Source organism: Leuciscus leuciscus (assembly GCF_965113295.1).
Source record: "Leuciscus leuciscus genome assembly, chromosome: 17".
Lineage (NCBI taxonomy): Eukaryota > Metazoa > Chordata > Actinopteri > Cypriniformes > Leuciscidae > Leuciscus > Leuciscus leuciscus.
Genome location: NC_138741.1, coordinates 7,067,960 through 7,095,030, shown reverse-complemented (window position 1 = coordinate 7,095,030; position 27,071 = coordinate 7,067,960). Strand labels below are relative to the sequence as shown.

Sequence of the window (27,071 nt, the reverse complement as noted above, 5' to 3'; positions counted from 1 at the left end):
CGTGTAAATGAAGGGCTAAAATGCATGAAAAGTTGTTCGCTTTTAACACTAAAAAAATAAATCTGTTCTTTGATAGAGAAATGTCCTTTATTTAAACATGCTTTTTCAACCAAACCATAGATTAGAGCGTTATTATTATGCAAAGACAAACATAATTACATGATGAACTACTTTTTAAATTACAACCTTATTTCCAAAGCTCACTTTTTTCTGCATCTGAAACCCAATAAAAAAAATTAAATCATTAAGAATGAATGATGATGAATGTTCAAGTGGACTGAACAGTTTTGTGTAATATTTTTACACTATTAGTGTTCAAACACAGAAATTAAAACACTAAAGCTCTGTTGTGTAATGGTTTTATTGTGCCTAATTTTGCTGAAATTTACAAATGCTTACACATGAATTGTCCTTGGAATTTGAAGAGACAAAACAAAAAACTAAAAGTTTCACAAAATCCTTTTTGACGTTTTAAACAGAAAAACATGTTTGGCTTTATTTTCGTTTAATGCTACATGAGCCTCATATCAGCATCATTGTTAATAAACAGTAGCTTTGCTTAAGTAAATACACTCCCCATTCCCAGTTCATTCTGCTTGTGATTTCACAATGATATGTTTCAAGAAAGCAAATCATCCGCTTTACAGAACATCCCTCTAAAATGCATGTATAAATCACACCACAACAACTTGCCTGTATATCCAGACAAATATATAGAGAGACAACAGAACATTTCAATAATTCATTTACAAATAAAATCTACGGTGATTTTACAGTGTTCATATTGGGTCTGAAAGTAACATTGAGTGTGGTGGGAATCATGGGTTATTTAGCTAAAACAAGCAAGGCCAGAAGGTTTGAGCATTAATTAAAGAATATCTGACTAATGACTGTTCACAGGCTGAGCGTGGACGCAACACACACACACACACACTTCAATGAATGTTGATCAAGCGGATACATTCATACAGACACCTACCACACAGTAAAAGTACATACCTGAATAAATATATTAGTATCTGTTTTAAAACAAACAAACTGTACATGGGCTTGTGTGTGTAGTAAAATACTTTTCAGTGAGTAAAAAGGCAAGAGTTTAAAAAAATACCCCTTCAGTGTGCCTAAAAAAAAAAGCTTCTCGACACCCCCTGTAAAAATGTCTTTAGGCATAAGAAACCATCTCTGTATAAATTTTAGGAAAATAGTAGAATAAGTCATTTTTAATCTCATAATAAGCTTATAAAACAGTTGAAATGGGATGAATTTTGACCAATGAGAAATGGTTAGCAAGCGATCACGGTCTGTCTTCTGTCATAAACCTCGACCATCATTGTTTTCAATTCTCGATCTAATAATTTTCCATGTTTGTTTGAGAAAAGACTGTAAGCTGATTGCAGAAGTCCACAGTTTTCACATCGGCTTTGATTGTGCATCAACATGTGGAAAATGAACAAGTGGCAAGCAATGAACAGCACCAAAATATATATATATATTTGGAACACGCTTTAAGGAACTATTCTTTTAGTTACAAACTTATCTGTTAAAAATATTTGGCAACATCCTTTAATTTTGTTACCGGTTAGCCCGGTATGAATAAAAATACCGTTAACATCAAAAGATTAAAATCTTCGACCATTGAGACCAAAAAAAAAAAAGAAAGAAAAATGTGTTAGTTTCCAAATACTTGAGCTCACTGAAGTAGGTGAACATGGAGGACTAGGCTAACTACATCTGAAAATGAAGCTTCCACTGATCGGTATTCCTGCAGAATCCTTTAGGAGTGTTATTTTGGTAGCTCTTCATATAAAGGATAAACTAAAACTAAACAGAATCACCCTTTTTTTATAATCTTTGGAAACCGCCATTTTAGCATTGCAGTTCCCAAAACACTGCTCCAACAATTTAGTACATCCTGGTAGAAGCCCTCAGTGGAATTTGGGATATGGGATTCTGACCTCTGGGAGTTCCCACACATTGAAGTACTTAAAATAATGGATCCTGCTCATGGGGTTCCGGACCATCCTGCACAGTTCAGTTCCAACCTTCGACACACTAGAACCAGGAAATCGAGTTCTTTGGACATCAGTGGAAAGATCATTAAAGCAACAAAACTCCACAGGATCACCAAGAACCAAACGAAGCACCTCGAGTCTAAAGCCAAGTGTCCTATATAGAAATGTATTAAATCTCCTGAGTGATGTGGTAATGCTGGGTGTGAATTGACATCTTGTGGGCCGGTAGACAAAATAACAGTCAGGAAATCATGACGAACACCTCCTGTCATTCACCATGTCATCGGAGCAAACGCATGCTCTCCTGCATTAGCATTTCAAGGGCAGCTTCACAGCTAGCGGTATGAATCAGTCCTTATACCAACTGTCCTTCAGCATACTGGATTCCACTTCAATTACATAATCCACTGTCCAGCAGTTCATTATACCCTCCTGTATGGTGTCAGTCTACAGGCCCCTGAAAGATCAGCTTGGCCCACTTTTGCATCAGATTGAGTTGGGTGGCACAAAAGGGGCAGGCCGCGTGGAAAGCATGGGTGCCGTGCGGTAAAGGGATCTCCGCCCAATATCGGGCTGACTTTTCAGAGCACACGTGACCGCAAGGTACGAAGGCATACGTCGGTGCGCCAGTATCTACGTAAAAGGCCGGTTCGCATCCAAGCCAGAGCGGTACGTAGGGGCCCACGGTTCTGCACATGGGACACTCTCTTTGAGCGTTGGCGTCTCGATCGGAACGGTGGCCCCAGTCGTGGTAGCCGTGAACGTGGCCACAGGCAAGGTAGACCCAGGGCTGTTTGTCCTCCTGGGTGGGTCCGCTGGACAGGGCACGGCTGCAGCGTTGCATGCTGGGAAAGGCCAGGGTGTTGAGGCCCACGGGGCACTGAGGCCGGGCTGCGTTCAGCTCCTGCCGTAAGGCCTCCAGGTGCTTCTGAGTGGGGGTGTGGAAAAGGCCATCGGCTGTGCGCCAGAGCAGCGTGGCTCCGCAGAGGTCAACCAGAGAGCCATCCTGCAGTACGTTACTCTCACTCTCCACCTGAGCGGCACATAAAGCAAACATCTGAGCAATGCATTCATTACAAGCATTACATCCATTTTCCAAAAGACGCTTGTCCTATGTAGAGTTGCGAGGAGACCAGAGCACCCGGAGGAAACCCACACCAACATTGGGAAAACATGCAAAGTCCTCCTGTCTCAGCTGGGAGTCGAATCAAGGATTATAGATGTTCAGATTATAGAAGTCTAACTAGTAAACTGCTAGTTAATCGCAGGTTTGAGGCTTGTTCTCAATTCTGTCTTGACCTTTTGAACCCAGTTTGTCTTAAACAAGAATACCTGAAGGGCAAAAAGACATTTTCAGAATTGTTTTTCCAATTGAGCTGGTAATCAAATTTGGATGCAGGTTATAGTTTAGCCTATGGTTTGTAATAGTCTTAATCATTAGCAGCACGCAGCCAGTAGTGTTTGAATACCTAATCAGTAATGAATTACACCGTTAGGATTTAAAACCATAACTCCAGTAAGTGTATATGATAAATTCATGTGCGCCAGAGCCCGTTCTTAAGCAGCTGGTTTGCGACAGACAATTTTTGGTCAGGCAAACTGGAGCTCGTTTCCACAGACTTGAGAACCGAATGGTTACATGATTCTGAGTTAGTCACTCGCGCACCGTTTTATATATTTAGACATAAGGAGCAATGCATCAATGCAATGTTCAACACTGCATTTCTCCATGAGACCGTCATAAACGGTGTCAACATTTCTCAACCCCCCAGCTCATTGAGAATTGGGACAGATCCGGAACCCACACCTGAACCATGTCAGTGGAAAAGTGGCATCCGTGTGGAGTTTGCATGTTCTCCCAGTGTCCTCTTGGTGCTCCGGTTTTCCCCACAACTCAAAGACAAGCAGCATTGGTCAATTGGAGACACTAAATTTTGCATAGGTCTTCACAGCAGCATTCTCACGACCCGACAGAAGGCAAGCGGTTTGATGGATGGATAGATATTGTTTTTCAATTTCTGAATCAGATACTCTTAGTATATGCCTAATAAATAATCAGGCCTCTACTAAGAGTATAAAGTAATGTACAGTTTTATTTAAATTGTGTATTTGTTTTCTCTATTGCTTGTAATTTGTTTCAGTTTTTCTTATTTCTCAAGTAAACAAAAGTGAAGTGTCAATACTACATCAAACCTCACAGATGTGTGTCAATGGGCTTTATGCACAGCTACACTACTTCCTGAACTTCAGCCAGCTCTTTGTTTCCTGTCTGTCATTATTGGACAAACTGATTAATCCAGGTGTGTCTGATTATTGTTACTGAGGTCAGACACACCTGGATTAATCAGTTTGTCCAATAATGACAGACAGGAAACAAAGAGCTGGCTGAAGTTCAGGAAGTAGTGTAGCTGTGCATAAAGCCCATTACCTTTAGTAGTGTTCATTAGCAAAACAGTTTGTTGTGGTGTTGAAACTGGTGCTATGGTAACAATGAAAGCGTGCAGAACCACATTTGTGCTCTAGGAGGAGCTAGAGGTTCAAATACTCAAAGCATACTTTGGGGCTTTTATAGCATGGCTCTTAATAACTAAAAATCAACAAACATTTTTACACTCCATTAAAAGAACACCGTCTTTAACCCCCAAAATTCAAACATGGCACATAATTAACTATGAATTTCTAAACGCTGAACACAGCCAAACAAACATGGTCTGAATGAGAATGAGCTAGAGTGTCCTAGTCAGGGCATGGTGATGGTGACCTCTTGAATACTCAGCTTAGGGGTCATCCGTAACATGATTGAACCAGTACACCTCGCATTCCTAGAGTCCTCACTGCTACACTAGTAGCGCACCAACTTTATAGTCTGGAACCTCAACGAGAGCCAATTAACTTCCTGACTGATCTTGATCTGCAGTTTAGATAATCACGTCTAGATGATTGCTTAAGGATATTCTCATCGTTTAATGAGCTATAATCCATCTCTGAGAGTCCATAAACATCTGGGAAGGCATGAGAGGGTTAGTAAATGAGAGAATTTACATTTTTAAAAGTGGGGTATTCCTTTAAATTTGGAGTTTCGTTTTTTAAAAAATCTCATCTGAAGAAAGTCATAAACATCTGGAAAGGCATGAGGGCGAATAAATAAGAATTCATTTTTAAGTGGGGCATTCCTTTAAATTTGAGTTTGAATTTATATCACAAGTGTAAAAACAATGGTGAGTGAACTGACGAGTGAAGGAGAATGGCTACATTGTACACTAAATTGAGCAGCTGACACACTAACCAGTTTGCCTCGCGTTTGAGCAGACCGTGTTTCCCTCAGTGTGTAAACATCTCCACACACTGATATCTCCCTCCACACACCAGGCTTGGACTCCTCTGTGAACCCGCCCCGTGGGTGCATGACTAGCACACCATTGGTTGTCAGACCGTCCATGTGACCATCTGGATTCTTCCATTTGGCTGCTTTCTCCTACAGAGAGAGAGACTTAATTACTATACATGAACAAAAAATGTGTGCGCTCAGTTTACACATGGGTGAGTCATTCCAGTTAGCCTGACACACCTATATTTACCAGGTAAGTTTAGATCAGTTCCACTGGATCAGCAGAAGTGGATACTTACCCAGACAGCACATACACAAGCATTTATAAATAAGAGCTTAATTAAGCTTGTATCTCCGATGAGAAATGTATCCCACAGACAATTCCATTTCAAGACCAGGCAAGAAAACACACTTACTCCGAGAAATATATTCTTGGAAGAATCAAAGCCTGCAGCGTAGATGCGCGCCGTGTATGGCGGGTTACGTTCACACACCACCCGGCAGGCGAAGCGGGAGATGGTGCTTTGAGTGATGGGTGTTTCCTCACCCTCCCCTCCACCTGACACAGTGTCAGTCACCACAAAGTCAATAGGGCCCTCCGTTGATCGTCCGATCTAAGATAGAAAAGAAGAAATTAAGTTTCTACAACTTAAAATATTGTGTTCTTCTCATTGCAAACAATTGTCCGAATAATTATATTCTAGGTCATGACAGAAATAACAATATTAGGGAAAACCTATTTTATTATATTATTAATAATTATAATAAACACTAAATGCTATAAACACCAAACTTTTGAGCAGTTATGTTTTTGATCATCTCTTATTTAATCAAAAATACAGTGAAAAAATAGCAGTTTTCTATTTTAAGTGTAACTTTTCCCTGTGATGGCAAAGGTGAATGAAGACAGGAACAATGTGTGTCACATGATTGTTTAATAATCATTCTAATATCATTCTTGGTGCGTGAGAAACATTTCTTAACACAGCTAAAAATAGTCATGCTGCTTAATATTTTTGTGGAAACTGACATTTTTTACTTTCAGGATTACGAGATGAATAGAAAGTTGAAAAGTACAGCATCCATTTAAAATAGTCAAGACGTATACATGGTTACAAAAATGGTCCCTTTTGAACTAAAAATAGCCACATTTCAGATGAAGATTCTGTAAATCTCCAGGTGTGTTTCAGACTTTGTTTTGTATGGTTTTGAGCTGAGTGACAATTGTCCCTACACTATTTTGTCTCAACAGTAAACAGGATGGTTAACATGTGCTAGGGCTTGTTTGAAGAGCTTATTTTAGTTTTAAAAGTGGGATGGAAATTCCCAAAAATAGAGAGGTGCTTATTGCACTAAATCCTGTTTATAAATACTTGTACTGAAATAAAGATGTGACGGTCTCCACTTTATTTCCTTTTTATAGAGAGTTTCTGTTTTGTCCCTGTTGCTGGTTCCCCTTTTCGCTTTTCTTCTATAGTCAATCTATATGACTCGATCCCTCGTGCGCAGACCAGACACCAAAAAAAACAACCACACATGCGCAACCCTGTATCTGAGCACGTGTCTTGGGGAGCTGATATAACCGTGTCCCATATACAGATCTTGATTAGCTTTGGTGGAGGTCAGACATATTAAAGTTGGAGAAACAGATTTGCCAACTCCCAGTCAACAGGCAGACACTGAACAGTGGAGGAGATATTTCAGGGTGTTTTTGTAGAACAGTACCTGGAACATGTCTGTGTCTTTGTCATGGCTGTACTCCACCACCACCGTCTGGTTTCTGGACAGCGTGTAGGAGATGCTGTGCTGGCCCTTACAGTTCACTGCCTGTCACAACACAACACAACACACAACAAAAGCGTCTGTCAGGGAGGGTTTCCTGCTCATCTAATACAGTGGCACACAGTTTGTGAAAATGTAGTTTGTATATCACTGCATTGTTCAAACCTTTAACTTTAAAACCTTTACAGCTTCAAATATAGGTACTGAGAAAGTGGCAAAAGGACAATGAGGAAAAACGGCATAATCAATGTCTTTTTCTATTTAGAATTTTATGAAAACTTGCTATGAATCTTTTTGATGCATGTGGAGCAAAAGGGAAGTCTGCAATAATATTTGCTATGGCCTCACATGATCCCTCTATATGCCCTTTACCCTCTAAAACGGAAATGTGAAAGGTTAGCAAGCAGCACTACTAATAACTTTGGCCTTTTAAAAATGTTTAAAGTTGGTCCAAAATACCACTGTAACCAGCATGTAGAATTTTGTGCGTTTTATTGTGTGTATGTGAAACACACCCCATCAAACATTCATTACTGAGACAGCTGTCATATGCGGCTTGTTATAAATAAATCATACATTATTCAAGTCAAGAGTGTAAGAAGAGGCAAGCATCACATGACTAACAACATGAAAAAGTATGGTTTGAGATCTACTCTTTATCATTTCTACTTGAAGTAAGAAAACTAGCCATCGCAGATATGCATGCATGATCTGAATTGAGTTCACTTCAAAGCAGAGTGTGTGTAAACATTATTCTGGTGGCTTGAGACAAACCACAGTGTTTAAACAGCCAATTTCCCAGTGTGATTTTCTCTCGCTTCCTGATTCACCCTTTCTCTCCTCTAATCTGTGATTTCCAAATTACCCACATCTCTATCACGTGTGCTCAAAAGGGAGTGGAAACTGGGTCATGTTACTACACTGTGCAACAATGGAAAAACACAGCCGAGAGAGGAAGGTGGTTTGTTTCTGTACAACACTATTTAATGCATTACTGTTTTTAAAACTCACTGTCCGCTCATATGCCAAGCACAGGATTGTGTGAGTGTGCATAACACTGTTCTCAATAACACTGGAGGTCACAAGCAGTTCACATATGCATACTAAAAGCCAAAATTTCACGCCCCACATATGCCCAGTAATATCCCAGACTAAATAGAGATGCTGGCTGAGTCTGTATATTTTCTAATCCCCCCCCAAAAAAAAGCTTAATTCAAATTGATTTTTGTTCAGCGAGTTAAACATTAAAATCGAAGTCATGTAAATGCGCTTTATGCAACTTTAATAAAAAAAAAAGTGAAAGTTTGTGCTCACTCGTGTCTCACAACTCACAAGTATAAGAGTTACGGCAGATATTTTAGAGTTTTATTCCCTTCCGCAAATTCAGTTCTTTAATGAATAGTTTAAAATCAATGTAGACAGGATCTGAAATACGTTTAAGCATATAAAATGCTTTGCACGAAGAGATACTTTAGCCAGAGCATAACTTACATTTTACAGTTAGATTATGAATTAAAAAGGGCTGCACATATTTAACATTTCCAAACTGTTATTCTTAACAGCAAGCAAGTTTGATAAAATAAACTTCAGAGAGTGCACAAAGCGAGTGTGCGTCAACCAGATGGAGCCCAACAGAGAAAGGTGTGCAACACTTGACAAATTATGCATTTTTGATAAAATTTGTTAGCAGTAAGCATGTAGTACACAACAGAAATTAGATTTATTTAAATATTTCATAAATAATAAAACGTAACACTACAAGCAAATTTAACAGAAACTTGTAAAGAATATAAAAGCATAAAATATAATATATATAAAATTGGCCAGGAAGGAATATGATAGGCTGGCAAGTTCTGGCAAGCCATTTTCTAGCTGCTTACTAATGTATTATGCTGATGCATAAACACAAAATTGAATATCATTAGTATTATTTGCATTAATAGTTTAATCTAACTGGCTGTGGTAGTTAGTCGTCTGAACACAATTATGGATTCTAAGACAACTTGCCTTTTTAAGCCATTTCAGAACGAACACAGGAGTACAGATATACTGAGCATTGTCAAAAGGGAAAATGTCAGAATATTGTTTATTTTTATCTAACCCACCCAGCCTCAGTCCAAAGCTCTATCAGTTATGTTGTGACGGGACTCTTAGTTTGGCGTGAATGACCGGCTTCCAGTTTAAAATTTGGGCCGTTGTTGTTGGTGGCACATTTGTGCCCATAGTAAAGTGGAACAAAGAGGCTTGAGGGTGAAACATTAGGCAGCTCTCCATGCTCACTGCCAGGTCACAACAGGGGGTCCATCCAGCTATCCATCCCCCACTGCTGTTTTACAGTGGGCCACAAAAGCTACGAAAACACCCCAAACAATAGAGCTAGTGGAGCCGCACCCGTTGGGCAACAGGGTATTTGAAGCAGCTCCATCTGTGAGACGCCGGAGCAGCTTGAGCCTCGCGTTTGTCGTAAACACATGATGAGATGAGATGCTGTGGCCACCAACCTCAAGCCACAGGATCCAATTCAACTGTACCCTCCATCAGCACTGGACAGCCCACAATGCAAGTGGCAACAACTCTAACCTCTGAAACAAACCTCCAAGACATCCGTGAACAATCACATATTGTTCCTGGAATAGTTTAGTGACATTTTGTGACCCATTATCTGAAAGGAGTTCGCTGGTGCACTGTGAGTAATCACAGAGCCTGTTCTTTGTTCAACTTTAACATTACAATGATGCAGCTGCACTTGTGTCACTGCCGGAGAACTGGCCGTTTTTTCTGGTTAACCCTTTCAGAGCGACGCCTGAAGACATGGAAGGCCTTCCACCTCAGATCGCTGTGACCCCAAAGAACAGCGTGATTCACAGATGACTCTGCGCTGGGATATTTTCAGCTCTGACGAGGCACTGCGGACGGATAATAAGCAGCCAACAGTAACAAAACATCCCCAGAAATACAGCATGCCAGCGAGTTTCATGGCGAGAAGAAAACATTCCTTGCGTTCATGGGACTTTAATAACGGAGCCTGGGTCTGTGTATAAAACAAACAATCACAAATATATCACATTCTTTTTTTTAATGACACTGAAAAAAAATACCATTTAAAAGTAACTAAACGGGGCTCTACAATGCGACATTTGCTAAATTAATTTGTGCGACTGAAAAAATATTTAGGTGCAGAAGTGTGTGTGTGACCGTCTAAAGAACTTTCATGTGGAAATCTTTTCCGGTTCATTTATCCGGTACAGACTGTCGAGGACAGACGTCTGGGAGTAAAAACATGAACACACTAGAGAGCTGCTTTATAGTAGAAAAATGAAGTTGTACTTCTGATGAAATGAGACACTGACACGGTTTTTCATGTTTAATACGGTAAAGCTCCTTGATTTGAAGCAATCTATAGTATAAAGTGTTATATAAATAAACGTGATGCGACTTTACTACAGTGCTGAACTGCAGAGCTCGCTCAAACATATCCACGTTGCTATGATCAGATGGTTTTCTTATGCTTTATTTAAAATTTTAAAAAAGTAGTTCTCTCAAATTTGTTGTGCGTTAATTTTGTTGAGAGGAAAGCGTGCAGCACATATTTACATATTCATCCAACCGTTGCTCTCAACAGTGTGGGCGGCGTCGGATGTTCGACAACAGTATAATCGCTGCTCACGTGTTTCGAACTTCGTTTTACTGCTAAGCAAAGAACTTCGCCGTGAGTATATCGGGGTTTTTAATGTTTCACACTACGATTGGCTGTTTTTCCACGCCTTTATATAACTGAGAAAGCATTGAAGAGTTGTGGTTCATGTGCTTATATGGTAATACTGGTTATTCGCTAGTCTGACAAGCCAGACCCACATCAAGATGTTGGTCTGGGAACACACCATTGGTAGGGCTCAATCCGAGGGGCGGGATAAACGGTTGTCTTTCAAATTCCCACTGCACTCAATAGGATAGCGCTACAACCAACCAGAGCGTTTTCACGGCCAAAGCCGATTCGAAAGACCGCTGTTCACCAGCAGCAGCAGCTCTTCTTTGTTTTCAAGTAGCAGGGAATTCACGCGGAACCGTCACAACTATGCCGTCATTATGTTAAGCCCGCCCACCGACTCTATACACGATGTGATTGCCCTGACTAGAGTTTGGTTTTTCCAGCTCGCAAGCCAACGGAGAGTTGCTTGACGACACTGGCTGCAAAATAAAATGTACTGCCGCTAGTGTGCGTCGAGATTTCTAGGCTAGTTATTCGCAGTGTGAGGGGGCGATACCGGGGGTTATATTTTTATATCAGTTTATGGGTTTAACTTAATTTAATTTTAATTTAAACTAAAAATAAAAGCAAGACAGTGCGTTTTTTAACAAGCACTAATCCATTTGAACACTGATACTGGTGAGATAATTAAGATATCATAGCAATTTTACTGAGGACTAAACTTCAGAAAACTTGAGAGAGAAGCAGAGAGCCCTGCTAGAATCAGGCAGGTAAAGATTGAGGAGTTAAGAAGGATAATGGATGTAAGGTGGCACAATGCCATGGCTATTCTATTCTCAGCATGTGACATAAAGCAGCAGCTCTGTTGATCATGGACCAAACAAGCACAATGATCAATTGGCCACTTGTAGATGACCTCCTTCAAATTGGTTGTCCTCTGTAAACGTGTTTGAAAAGGTCACTAACTGGGAACGTTTACATTGCATTGTTATTTTAAACCTTTAAAAAAAAAAAAAGACATTTTACTATGGATTATTAAAATAAAAATGCCATATTATGCCCTTTTACAAAGTCTATTCTAGTAGACGCCATTCCTGAATGGCAACACAATTTGATGACGTAAAACTGTAAAAAGTTGGCGCTGACGCCAAATGTAAACCATATACAGATGAGGCTTTTGCACCACGTTCTGCTTTGTAACTTTAATAAACATTAGTGAGCCATTTTCATTTAGAGCAGTTTGTCTCGATTCAAACGAGCCCACTCCAAATAACATCATGCGTAGATCTTGAGAGAATCCTCCCGGAGTGACACGACATTCTGCTTGGCTAAAGCTATACGACTCCCGGGATCCGATCGCGTCGTGATCAGGACGCAGTAAACTGGATCTCGGGTGTGGTGGGTAGAGACGATGTATAGAAACCAATCGGACACGGTTTTACAGCTGGAGCGCACTTGGATTGGATCGATCGCTCCGATTAAAAAGTCTTGATTAATCGTGCGCCATAGAATAGGAGCACACGGCTGGAAGATCATCACTCATCAACCAGGATCTTATTAGTTATTCTATATAATTACAAATATTTTTATGCTTTGTGACCTTTACACGTGCAAGTAGTTCTGTTCAGTAAAACACTCAGATCACTTGTTTGGAGAGGTTTTTGGGCCCTTGATAAAAAGGCTACTATGCTTCCAAATGCCATCTTTAAATTGCTTTGAGATAAACACAAAATTTGGCCCAGATCCATCGGACATGATTGTGAACAAGCCCAAACTTGATTTTATAACCAGTCATATATTCTTTCTCCTAATGTCAGGCATGAATAAAAACAAAATAAATGCATTGCTTTTTAGGGGGGGGGGGGGGGGGGTTCTCAGCAGTGTTTAACATAACATAACCTCCAAACATGATCAAATTTTTTTGTTTGTTTGTTTAAATTTAAAAGGTTTCTATCAAGACCATGTAATTGACGATACCTTGTTTTTTGTTTTGTTAGAAGCCATTTCTTTTAAGTATGCCACTTGAAATCATGTGAAATCGTTAAAATGCCTTCAGGGTGTAAGCGGTTAACAGTGACAGTCAACAGAGAGCTTACATATCACTTATATGAAGCGTGAATGATCGTGATCGGTATTTTATTTATATAGCACATTTCATACACTATGGCAATTCAAAATGCTTTACATAGAAAGGAATTAAAATATCAAACTATGGCAATTCAAAGTGCTTTGCATAGAAAATAGTCCCCAAATAAAAGCAAGGGAAATTAAAACAGTTATAAAAGGAATTAAAAGATAAATGAAACAGCTATAAAATTAATTAGAGTAAAATGAATTCAAGTAGTAAAAAGATGATACATAGAATAAACTTCTAGAATAGAATAAACCACATATTTTGCATATAGTTTTACTCTCACACCGTGTCTGTGGTGTTTTATTCGGCCTAAGCATTCCTTTTGACGTCTCCGATGGACCCGATTTCTCCATAAAATCGGACAGGAGGAGCTCTAGGACTGACTCACGGGGTAACCTCGGGTTCTGCCCCATCAGTCCACAACCCAAAAAAAACCATTTGTTCAGAAGCTCTAGGAATGTTTGTTGGTACTAGTCGGTATCAGCTGCTAAAAATCCTGACCAGAACATCCCTAATCGTTGTGTTGACATGATATCGTTTTGTATGCTTTGAGCAGCCAGACCACAACTTTTAAAGTCCAGCCCACATTGTATTAACTCCAATGGTAGTATTACAGTGGTAGTATTTTGATGCCTTGACATGTGGTCTAGTAGGACAGCTCACTAAGGTTTGGAACAGAACAATAGTTGCATGCTGTAATGAAGCGGCTCTCGTCGAGAAAGATCTCCAGAGACAATGCCGACTGTTGGCAGTTTTCCTTCAGTTGACTGGAACAGCGGCAAAAAAAGGCAATCACAGAGGAGGAGTTCCCAACCTCAAGTTAAGTACGATCAAAATACTACCACTGTAATACTACCATTGGAGTTAATACAATGTGGGCTGGACTAAACCAATGTGGTTTGGCTGCTCAAAGCATTCAAAACGATATCATGTCATAAAAATAAAAATAAACTTTTAGTGTCAGAGGGAATGATAGTCTCTGATCCAGCTCCATGCATTTCACAACAACATCTGGAGATGGCCAAGTATCAGCACAGATTTGTTTATTGGTAGAGGCTGCTCTGAATGAGAGTGAACAACTCAACCCCACCCATGTTTAGTAAATGTTCCCTGTAAATCTCTGAAGAATGTCCCAGTAGCAACCATTTAAAGGTGGGGTTAAATATGCTATCGTAACCATCGTGTTGGAGAAACTAAAAGTCACAATACTTCTTAACTAAACACTGCATTGCGCAGCTTCACAACTGGGCAATAATCCAACATGCTCTACAACTTTTCTCTGCTATGTGGAGTTGGAAAGTCTTGTGAAAGAATTAATTTCAAATTCCATGTATTGCTATCTCATAAAGACGGTCTTCTGGAGCTTGTCAAGTCCAGAATCAAGTGTTGGTCATGCGCTTGCATGGTACAGCATGGTTTAACAAACACAAATCAGCCCCTAAGCTAACCTTTCTCCATGGCCCACAATCTAAAATGAGTTGACACACCCTTGCTGTAAAATATAAACTGAAAGGCAACACCTTCCAAAGGGCAAAGCATTTGGTTGTGCCATTAATGTCAGATTATTTATAATAGTATATTATTGGGGTGGGAGAGAGGGAAAACAAATCTCTGATGCATCCCAATTTTCGATGATTCTAAATACTTCAGAATGCATAAATGGCACATTTGTGTGACAAATACACACAAACAAAACCATCAAGCAAGCATATAAAATTGCATTTGGTTTCATGGTTGAAGCGAAATACAAAAGACAATCTCAGGCTTCATTGCACAGAATATGCATTGTGAGAAAAGGTATTTCAGTGTTTTCCTTTCTAGATGCTCAATAAAGTTCAGGTACTTAAAGTACTTTTTGTTTGCTGGTAATCGGGATGGAGAGTGAAGGTAGAACCCCTAAACTCAGGCATCCAGATGTTCTCCATCACCACAATGATCTTAGGCTCATTCAAGTTCACTCTAGGAATCAATTTCTGGGTCCATATGTATAAAGCCGCTCTGAGTAAAATTTTAGTCTTAAGTGCGTCAATTCTAAGGGCCAAATTTACTAACAGCTTGCACCAGCGCAAACTCTCTTTTGGCATTAAAATACTGTCAGGATTTACTTAAGACATGCAGTTAAAAATTAGCACTGAAAGGACGTGGACAGGGTGATTTTTGCGACTGACCTTATTGCATATGCATTTGTAGGAGTTTCCCTTTCAGACCAAATTATAAGAGGAAAGTATTTAAATGAATCATGCAAGGTGATTTACTAAGGTTTGTGCTAGTCAATTTACTGGGATTTGCACCATTATTTAATGCCCCCCCAAAAAAGCATTTCTTAAACCAGATGTAGTAGTAGCCAAAAGTTATGTCCGGAGGGGGATATTTGTTTTTAAATGATCCAACAAGTTCACTTAAACCATCAAAATATGAGGAAAATATATACCGGTACATTTTAAATGTTAAATATGAGGGAAGATCAACACACTAAATTTGGTTAAGGTATTTCTCTGACAAAATTATTTGGCAAAAAAAAAAGGCAGTACAGCTACATGTTTTATTTTACTATGCAAAGAAAAAGAAGGTAGCCTAGGTTTCCCAGTTATGGATGATATGCGATTACCTTGCTGGCTTGTGGTGTGTTAAGGATGTGTACAGTGCTGGGTTTGACACCATTGGCTTTGGCTCTCTTGTAAAGGGCAAACCGGCTTTTCCTTCGCCCTCTGTCTCCATTGGGAAGTGTACCATTGTACCTGTTTAAGGAAAAAAGAAAAATTAATTAGACAACACCATATGAGTGACTAGGGAAAGACCACTTTAAAAGGAGTCAAACACAGAATATTATTTTCCAGAGCAAGAGAATGGTGCTTCACGGCTCTACAGATCCCTGCCACACGAGCAGACCAACAGAATCCGGAAAACCACACAGATTTCATTTGAACTGGAATGCCAGTCGTTCAAAACGCGCTGCATAATTAACTGTGCCCCTGAACGATTATCCAACCGCAATTAAATTAATGTATATTAGACAGTATGCACCATGTGCTTTAAAGGGGACCCATTATGCAAAATTCACTTTTGCATGGTGTTTGGACATAAATGTGTGTTGGCAGTGTGTGTGTACACAACCACCCTATAGTGATAAAAATACACTAACTCCTTTTTTAATCCCCATAAATTATAAGCAGTGTCTCCCAACGACCTGTTTTCAGCCATGGGGCTGGTGTGACATCACAACAGCCAAAGGCCCCGCCCACGAATGTTGACAGACACTGCGGTTTTAACATAGACCCGCCCTGAGCGAGTTCACAGCGAGTTGTACACATCCGCCATTGCCAGGGGCGATTCCAGGATTTTATAAATGGGGGGGGCACAGGGGGACCAAGAACCAGTCAGGGGGGGGGCCAATCAGAAAATTAAACTGAAAATAAATACTGGTTTAGAAAATATTAAGCACGATTTCCAAAATCTTGTGCAATGCCAAGTGCTCTAATATAGATGGTATTACATTTTTGTGTTTTGCATGGATTAGATAACACGGTTCTGTTCCAATAAATAATAAATAAAAATCACACAGACATTATTTAGTAATTTAACATTATTTTATTTACTTTACTTTTTGCATTACTTTATTTTCAACACAAAAATTAAATGTGTGTGTGTGTGTGTGTAAACATTCTCAGCATGAGATGTGCCTGTTCCTGTGGGTTAACTGCACCATCACATGTGTTATGCTCTGGCCTCAGAACAGCTGTATCCTGCGTTTTTTTGTGCTGGCTACCAAATAGTCTGATAAAGTCATCCATGTCCAGGGACTTGGCTCTCCGTGACTCTACACGGAGCACTCCCAGGTCACTCAGTCGCTCATCATACATGTAGGCTACATACCGTAAACACTGACATGTCGTGGTGTATCGCTCCTCCTGTTTTCAAAACGCGCAACTGTGCTTGCTTTCTCTTCGCGCGAGTCTCAAATCAAGCAGTGATTGACAGCGCTCTGGTCCAGTGGTGCGGTGGGCATTTTCAGGTTGACAATAAATCTAACCCAATGAGATTGGAGGGGGGGCCAGTCATATTCCAGGGGGGGCCGGTGCCACCCCGTGCCCCCCCTCTAGACACGCCCCTGCTCTACAGCAGGCTTAATAGTGGATACAAGCAATGACACGTACGTTATAACTGTAATTAAACTAAACTATACCTGTTCCATCTCCATACAGCATATATTGTCTGACTCTGTAGGCATTATTGTCCGACTCCGGGTCGAAATGAACACCGTAACTGAGAGTTTCTGTTTTGATATTATCATCATTCCGTGAGATGAGATTGTTCTGACACTGAGCGCGAGCTCGTGAGGCTCCGCCCCCTGTGCCGTGCAGCAGCAGATCATTTGCATTTAAAGGGCACACACTAAAACAGCATGTTTTTCTGAGCCCCAAAAGGTGATGTAAAAATGGTCTGTCGGGTATTTTGAGCTAAAACTTCACATACACACTCTGGGGACATCAGAGACTTATTTTACATCTAGTGAAAAGGGGCATAATAGGTCCCCTTTAAAGAGTAGCGATGGCGTTATACAATCAGCACACAAGGAGCTCGTGATACAGTGATTCCTGCAGACTCAGAGGTTCGCCCACCCAAACTCCATCTCCATGCACGGCTCGCTTAAAACGAGCATTAAATGCACTTTATCTTCAAATTTGCAACAACTGAAAGGTTTCTGCCCACAAGTTATGATACAAATCTAATAAAATGACAGCAGTTCACAAAAAAAAAAAGTGATGCGTGCAGCATTTCACCACATTTAGAAACTTTAACACAGAAGCTCAAATGTCTTCCGTCAGTTCTCCAACAAAACACAAATAAAAAAAAAGTTCTGACTGGAACACTGCATGCATGGTCAAGGTACAATGTGAATGCAAAGAGAACAGTTCTCTTTCACTCTTTTCTACACTTTAAGATCAAATGAGGTTTGAGATCTGTGAACACCATTACAGCGCTATTAACAGGGTTCCCACACCTTGGTTAACTTCAAATTCAAGGACCTTCAAGAACTTTCCAGGTCCAATATCCACAAATTCAAGGACTTAATGTGGGGACACATTTCAAGTGAGGTTACATCGCGTTACCTTGTAAGATACATTGTTACAGTTTTTTTTGTCTCAAACACAAGAGACAAAAAAATGGTCATATGGCCATTTTTTTGGCCATATGACAGAGATCAAATATTCTATTTGTCGTATTTCTGATTTGTGTAAAACTGAAGAATATTCGGTACATCCTATACTGTATTCTAAAATGATCTGATATTAACTTTTGCATGAAACGTTGAGGTACCATCGTTGTAGTTTGGTGCGAAAGCACTTAACGGGAAACACTTAACGTAACGCGAAAATGCGCGTAACTAACGTAAATCAAGCAAGCTAGTATGCATAAGCCACGAAGTGTTGGCGAAATAACACATTAGTGGACTTGAGGGAATATGGAATTTTTTCCAGAAAACTTCTCGCACAAAATAAATTCAAGCACTTTCAAGGACCTGTCTCTATGTATGATTATTTTCAAAAACTTTCCAGGGCCTTGAATTTTTTTTTTTTTTTGATTCACAAACTTTCAAGGATTTCAAGGACCCGTGGGAACCCTGTCGTTTCTACTGCACAATGAGCAAAACAGGACTTTATTTGGAAAGAAAAGGCATCGAACGCCATTCATAGAGCTGCCGTTTCATAGTGATGATGTCATGCCATTTTGTTACATCAGCCTTACATTCAGACACTATTCAAGTTTTAGTCAAATAGAGCCCTTGAATTTAAATTATATTAATGTTCCTGTCTAAGAGCAGGTGTAGTTCTCATGAAGTTACTTCCCTTGGGTAGTAACATGTAATTGTCACTTATTCATAGAGAGGAGAAATGTGTGTCATAAAAAAAATACACTCCTTTTATTCCTTATACACACATGTAGTGAGTAAAAAAAAAATAAAAAATTATAAGTTACTCATAGATAAACACCTTAGACTAATTGCTGTCAATAAAAAGACTTCTTCCCATCGAGTCCAGCTTCTAATGTCATCCAGTCAAGTTTTTGTTCTGCTCCATAAGATTTTCCTGGTAGCATCCTGGACCTTTTCATACAGCATTTATGAGAACAAGGATTCAGAGTAAAATGCTAATCTACAATCGGCTGTCTAGAGTGTGCATGATGTCAGCAGCACGCACTTACAAGAAGGCCTCAACATCCTGTACTGTTGATGCTTATCAACAGACATGTTACACAATTTGAGAAAGTATCAAGGCATGTCTGAATCAAATAAATATGTAACATCCTGTCTACTGAGAGGTCTTTATCCGGACAGATTTTGAAGATGCATTCTTCTCTGCCTTTATCCCTCGATTATGTGCGAGCAGTTCGTGGAAAGAAAGGCATCTCAGTTAAAACTAGACAAAGTATGACTTCATTTTTAGCAAGAAATAGGCATTAAATGCTTGCTTGCTTGTGACCAAAGCTCATTTGAATTTGTTCTAGATCATTAGACATGATGGTGCCATGGGAGTCTGTCTGTAACCAGTTCTCTTAGACGGTGTTACATGAAAGCAAAGCAGCTACTTTAGCTTTCAGATGGAGACAGCATGATGTCTAGCAGTATGAAAAGTGGCCCATCACAGTTTGATGGCTATTTAAGGATGTGTTTATCTGAAATGGATGATAACACTAACAGGTCAGGTGTGAAAAACTTTAACTTCTTTTAACTTAAGCAGCAAGTTTTAGAATGGGGTGTTACAAGACACTGCAAAAGATGTGATCCGCGAGCGCAACGATCAAACTATCTATTCTACCGCATGTTACATAGAAAAACTATGGAAAAGCAGCGCAGGAATGAAAAAATAAACAAAATGTCACTTCCAGTGTAGACACAGTGTTAGGAGCCATTCACACAGAACAAAAGCAGTGGAATTAATCAAATAAAAAAGCAAAGTATTGAGATGCGGGTTTTTTTTAAAGTTGAACTTATTGTAACTTAAGCCCTTACATTTTTAGAAAGCTTGTTATGCGCAAGACTCTGCAAAAGAAGCGAGTGCAGAAGTCAAACATGTTCATCTAAGTGCATGTTTACAAAGAAAAAGCTGCACGGTGGAATGGAAAAAACCTGTTCTGTGTGAACGGCCTTTACCACGACACCGTGTTCATGCGTTTTAGACGTTCATTTACACAGCGGTTTGGGGGCCTGAAAACGTAAACGTTTAAAGTGCAAGTTTTTGAAAACGATACAGTTATAATCTCCATGTAAACTACAAAAAATGTGAATTTGTGAAAACGGTGACATCATGCACATGCGTATAGAGAACCTAAGTCCCTCCCCTTCCGGTGGACCACCATGGGACCTTATTTCGGAAAAATATTGTATGGTAGTCAATGGCGAGAGACAACAAATATTTTGATCTTGTGTAAATTGTGCCCTGACTTACACATATGATGTTTGTCAATTTAAAAGATACATTTTAAAGTCAAGAAAGTCGTAGTTTGATGTAAAACTGTTGAGGTATAAGACTGTGAAAATACGTAATTACAAAGACTACAAACCCAAAAGGCGCACATGTGACGTCATACCTTTTCTCTCAATGAATGAAGCTAACTTTACTGAAGCTAATGTCTGTCATTTTTTCTATAGTCTTACGTTATAAGACTTAAGTTATAATCGTAACGTTACGCCGTCATGCCTGAGTGTTTTGTACCAGACTGCACACATACGTACATAGTGCGAGACGAGAGATGTAGTTCATGGAGCGATTTTCACATAAAACTAAATGTTACTCTTCTGTTTTATGACAAACTGCGACTTTCTTGACTTTCATAATTATCTTTTAAATTGACAAACATCATGTGTAATTCAGGGCACAGTTCAGACGGAATAAAAAGATAAGTGGTCTCTCGCCATTGACTACCATACATATTTTTTCCGAAATAAGGTCCCATGAGCCGGAAGCGGAGGGGAGGGACTTAGGCTCTCTATAATGGGTTCAGTCTATAGGCGTAGAGTTTTTCCCTTTACAAAGTGACTGCCAACTACTGGCCTGGCAGCAGAACAGCGTTTTTTAAACGTTTACGGGGATCTGTTAGCCTGGTTAACACCAGACCCTTCTCAGTTGTAACAGAGTGGGTCTGGGGAAGGTTAATTCACAGCCCATTTCCAAAGGGGCGTCACTGACGGACGTCGCTCAAATGCCTCTGGGCGCAATCGGATAGACCTAAAACCAGTCAGAGCGACCGTCATCGTGTAAAGCCCGCCTCAACGTTTGTGATTGGTGCCTCGATTTGGAAAAATTGGAAATGGACTTGAATGGGCTCTTGGCCAGACGGACTTGCAGAGCAAATCTCAAATTTTGGGTTTTCCCAGGCTATGGATCCGTGGGAAAACGCACGAAAAAAATAAAATAAATCAGCTTTTATCATTCTTGTTGTGTAAACGTACCCTTAATGCACAGATCTATTCTGACATCTAGTCTCAGCTTATACATCTACAAACTATACGCTTTCTGTGCTGTTAGACAAGCTACCCCTATAAAACACATTAATCTTTACATACACACTAAGTGTAGCCTATCATTTGTCATCACCATGTTAAATCACTTAGATTTTAATTACATAAATCAGGGAGACCTTTACAATACATCTGAAATCCTTTAGGTTGATCACGTCTTCCTTTCAGAGATCAGAGTTTGAATGATAGTGATTGTAAGGCTGTCTCAGTGAGTTGGCAGAAACTTTAGAGTCAGCGAGATCCATCTCCCCACAGCTATCAGTCACAGAGGAAAGACAACATTACAAAAGGTGCATTTTCGAGGTTTGTCGTGTCCCACAAAGCCTTCTCAAAAAGCTCAGTCAGTCTAATGAGAACAATGAACAGAGAGAGGAGGACTGGAGGCTCAGATCTGCCTGTGCCCAGATCAATAATGCCCTCTTTCAGCCTCTGCTCTGTGTGTGCCAGCAGCCAATGCCAGGCAACCCCAATGAATCAGGCCAGCAGAAAGTTGGTAGGTTGATCTTTTTCTCTCTCTTTTTTTTTTTTTTTTTTTAAGGAATATGTGACCCTGGACCACAAAACCAGTCACATGGGTAAATTTGTCGAAATTGAGATTTATACATCACTTCAAAGCTGAATAAATAAGCTTTGTTAGGATAGGGCAATATTTGGCCGAGATACAACTATTTGAAAATCTGGAATCTGAGGGTGCAAAAAAATCTAAACATTGAGAAAATGGCCTTTAAAGTTGTCCATTTATGTTCACGACTGATGCATTCATTCAGAAAAATTAATGTTTTATTTATTTACGGTAGGAAATATACAAAATATCTTCATGAAACATGATCTTTACTTAATATCCTAATGATTTTTGGCATAAAAGAAAAATCGATAATTTTGACCCATACAATGTATTGTTGGCTATCGCCACAAATATACCCGCGCGACTTATGACTGGTTTTGTGATCCAGGGTCACATATATGCTACGATAGGCATGTTTGGTTCATACACAGAAGGCTTCAAATTCTATGAATCAAACACTCCAAGAACAGCAAATATTTCACCATACCATGTGATTCATTTATGAAATACAAGATTGTTCACTTTACATATAAAAGACAAAAACACACTCAACCACAAAATTCTACTGATTAACCCTTTACAGTTACATGCGATTTAAGTCATAAGATGCGTTACCTTTTATAAGATACTGAAATTATGCAGCCTTGAGTTGGGCATTTGTGTTATTACAATAGTCATGCATTCAAGAAGGAAACATAAAATGGAAGCAGACAAACAAATTATACAGTGAACGAAAAAACATCAGATTGCATTAAGAAAGTTATTCATTTATATAATTTCAAATGATTTAAAAAGTAAAATGTTAAAAAGCAAACTGTGAAAGTCAAGTGATTAACTTCCAAAATTATTATTTACTACAGACTTGCAATCCACTTACTGATCTCTACTTACTGATCTCTATACTATAGCCTATAGATTACTGATATATTATATTATATTATCTTTAAATCAACATGCCACTTCTGATGTTGGAAACTTGTGTTTCATGTAGAATTCAGTTTATTCAGCTGGTCATTCACGTACTCAGAACTCGCAATTATGATATTTCTGACTCCACTTGAAGGGCATATTATTCTCATAAAAGCGGTCATGTCAGGGTCATATTTGACTATGAAATTATATTCTTCATAAAGACAAATAAAAACTGTAGTTGCACTGAGAATTAGGCTCTCTCATAACATGTAATGCTTGAAAATACCCTTTTTATTTTGTTCTACAAAAGTTGCATAATGTGAATTTTAAAGCTGCTGTGTTTTTAAAAATGAAAGTTGCTGAATTAAGACTCCGACAACCGTAAGGATGTGAAACCATGTTATAAAACAAAACATGAAACTCGCTTCAAGTAATGTTAATAACCACAGACCTTCTTAATTTACTCAAATATAAAACCACTATTCTAAAAAAAAAAAGAAAGAAAAAGAAAAAACATAGGAGATTCCTGAGGGAACCCAGGATGCCTGCAGACAGGTTGGCCTACAAATTGGAGACTGAAAAACATGTGGACCTCAGGATTCAAGAACACACGGGTCCCTAGTGTATCAACTCTCATTGCTATATTATTCATGTAAAAGTCTGAAAATAAGTTTAAAAAAAAGTTTTTTAATGGAACAGTATTTTAAACCTTCAGAGAAAATGTTTGAAACCTCTAAAATAATTAGTTTTTTTGTCGAATATCATTTGATACATCAGGCTTTTAGGGCTCATATAGAATAATAAAGTGAGAATATGGACCTAATTTGAGGCCCAAACAGAGTAAAAATATGCAATTTGAGTAGTTGCTGATATTTGTATGGCCAACAAGGAAGATGAAATACTGATAGCTTGTAATGTAAACCAAGGAGATCATTATAACAGGATAGCAGACTACTAACTTGCATAAAAAGCATATGGTCTAAATATCAAGTTGTCACTTTATGGCTGTTTCTCAATTCCAAGGACAGACTTGCGTTCTCGTGGAGAACTTGCCAGGTAATCTTGAAAGAACGAACTCTGAAGGACAAGAGGACACAGAACGCAACTTTGTGAGATGTGCTGCGATCTTGTTACTCAACTGACCTTCCCAGCCTTTATGAGTAACATCCAATGCACAATCACATCACAAATGTTAACCAATTTAAACATTTATTTCTCATTATTACAGGCATTATTTTCATATCTTGTTTAATAAAATTTTATTTTGCCGTGTGTAATTGTAAAAATCAGTATATGTTTAATGTTATGCTTATGTCAATGTTAAGATTATTTTAAATATGCCAATATAAATACTGCAGGCTTTCTTCAGGTCACTTTATTAAAAGCAAAGCAAACAGATAAATGTTTACTTTCACGAGCCGTCACGTATTTGCTAGTTTGCGGCGGCAATCTCTTAAAGGCATAGTTCACTCAAATTTAAATAATGTCATTAAATTACTCACCCTCATGTCGTTCAAAACCTGTAAGACTTTCGTTCATCTTCGGGACACAAATGAAGATCTGAAAATCGGAGAGATTTCTGTCCCTCCATAAACAGTTGCACAACTACCACTTTGATGCTTCAAAATGTTCATAAAGAGATCATGAAACTAGAGTGATTTAGTCCAAAAGAGACTCGATCGCTTTATATGATGAAAATATTTAATTTAGGCTTTAATTCACATATAAACATTGATCAGCGAACATAAACAGAAGCTCAAACGTGCTGCGTCACACAAGAATGAACCTCATTGGTTCTCACACATCAAGCGAACATGCTTGAGCCATGTTGTGTGAATAAACCATGAATGTTTATGTGAATAAAAGCCTAAATACAATCTGTTCATCATATAAAAGTGATCATGTCTCTAGAAGATTTTGGACTAAACCGCTGAGTTAGTTTTACGATCTCTTGATGAACTTTCTGAAGCGTCAAAGTGGTAGTTGTGTAGCTGTCAATGGAGGGACAGAAAGCTCTCAGATTTCATCAAAAAGTTCTTCATTTGATGAAAGATGAAAGAAAGTCTTATGGGTGTGGAATGACAGTAATTGTGAGTAATTGATGACAATTTTATTTTTGGGTGAACTAACCCTTTAAGTAAGCAAGCTTACAGGCCTCCAACCGCAGCGTCTTCTGGGATTTCTAACGGTTCGATTCTCTCAAGTCTGCATTAGATGCATTCTCGATATCAAGAACACATCCGGGTACTTTCATGCATCCTCTGTACTCGCGTTCTTGAGTATTGGAAGTGAACAGTTGATGACGTAGTACAAGAAAACAAGGACGCATGTAAGAAAATAAATAAATAATTGATCACAAAAAAAGAAAACAATGACGCAAGATTGCTTATATTGAGAAACGGCCTAAACCTCTCAATAATATAATTTAAATACTTAGTTTTATGATCAAAACTCTGCATTTTTTTATTGTGAGGGGCAAAACATATAATGCAATGATGATTGAGAGATGTACACAAATGTCATGTCATTTAATAATCCCAATTTTAAATATTGGTTTAAAAAAAAAAAAAGTTAAGTCTGGATAAATCAAGTACATCTAAGTTGCTTCAGTCCAGTAAGTGTTCATATCAGTTATTCTTACATTTAGTTTATAAAAAAAAAAAAAACGAAATAATTAAAATCAAAGGTGAACCACAACCTAAAGGGGGTCGTTTTAAAATAATACTAAAAGAAGCTTTACTTCCTAAAAAGTGTAAACCATCAACCATTGTGTACAACCGGTTTTTCAGCAAAGTTGAGATCGTGCTGATAATTTTGAGGCCTTATACATGTGCGTATTAAATGATACAGTAGTCTTTAGGTATAGCTTTAAAATCCCTGTTCAGTCACACTAACGTTAACCACAAAATCTTTTATAGTACACCTGAGATCCTTTAAGTTAAACATCCAGATCAACACACAGAGCATCTTCTAATGAACTAATGATGCAGACATCCATCATATGCGGTGCTCCAGGAATGGTTTGAAACCCCCTGCTCTAGATCACTGAACATTTGTGATTTACAACCCAGCAGAGCTAGGAGGGGGTATTGTAAAACAGAGACAGGCTCTTTGCTCAGTCACAGACAAGGAGGGGGGGGGACCAATAACTTTAGTGGGCTGCTTCCGAATTCCTCCACCGCCCTTCATCTCGTTATGACTTCCCGTACAGATGATGAACGAGCACCATGAGAAAAGTCCCATCAAGACCCGAACACTGGGGCTCCAATACGTGTCTGGGATTAAACCAACTCCCAGCCAAAACCATCCACGATGGAGTAAAATGCACATCATAGTCAATAATTGTGTTTCTACATCATCGACAAGATCACTTTAGATGGCGGCTTTCGTGCATAAACATAATAATAGCCTAACTTAAATGTATTTATCAATCTGGCTCCCGTAAGCTTACAGAGACTGCACGTGTTTCATTTGTGCAGTAACGTGAGCGCGTGAATTTTAAGAGCTGGGAGGTCTCGCGCACTGCACACCAATATCAAGTGGGTAAACAAACTATTTCCGTACTCTCTAAAAACGCGGTTATCCACTAAATAGCGGCTCAAAAATATGCTAGAGAGTTCCTGAAGAGCCCTGTTGTGAGAGTAACTTACCTACGGCAAGTGAAAGTATGGAACTTGGAAACAGCAAATAATACAGATAAAGTCGGGTGAACTCGTCAATATTGGACACATTATGAGGAGGGGAAAAAAGCTGCGCGTATGGACTCACCCCAAAACCACCAGTTCGCCGTACTTCACTGGCTCTTTGGTGGGCGCACAGTGCTCCTCTTGACCCGTTGAAAACATGAGGCTTTTTCAAACAACACAGCGCCCCTCACTAAATTACACGATCAATCCAGCGACGAAACGGGAAAAGACTTCAAAGGACGGTCCTAACTGCCATATTACCCGTTTACCTGCTCCCAATCTTGCGTTGTACTTTTCTGAGGAAAAATAATCAATGAAATCGTACATCCGACAGAAATTTTAAAATTAAAGCCTTGAGTCTCGGAGACATTTCATCATGGGAAGAGCGAATAACTTAATGCTTCCATCCGCTGAAAGAAAAA

The 27,071-nt window shown here is 39.1% G+C and overlaps 1 protein-coding gene across 1 annotated transcript; it reads right to left on the bottom strand.

Moving 5' to 3' along the window:
• Window positions 1-343: 343 nt before the first annotated feature.
• Window positions 344-27,071, bottom strand: peli2 (pellino E3 ubiquitin protein ligase family member 2). The gene is made up of 6 exons (XM_082143843.1): window positions 26,732-27,071; window positions 15,574-15,703; window positions 7,066-7,167; window positions 5,757-5,954; window positions 5,299-5,487; window positions 344-3,045 (listed from the first exon to the last, which is right to left on the bottom strand). Exons 1-6 carry the CDS (start codon window positions 26,806-26,808, stop codon window positions 2,455-2,457), a joined length of 1,287 nt encoding a protein of 428 aa, XP_081999969.1. The 5' UTR covers window positions 26,809-27,071; the 3' UTR covers window positions 344-2,454.

What these genes read in the sequence shown, in the direction of transcription:
- peli2 (XM_082143843.1), bottom strand. Translation starts at nt 26,808, where the DNA reads ATGTTTTCAACGGGTCAAGAGGAGCACTGTGCGCCCACCAAAGAGCCA. An exon ending in GGCGAACTGGTGGTTTTGGG is followed by an intron (nt 15,704 to 26,731) that starts GTGAGTCCATAC and finishes TTCCTTAAACAG; the next exon opens with GTACAATGGTACACTTCCCA. An exon ending in ACACACCACAAGCCAGCAAG is followed by an intron (nt 7,168 to 15,573) that starts GTAATCGCATAT and finishes GTGTTGTGACAG; the next exon opens with GCAGTGAACTGTAAGGGCCA.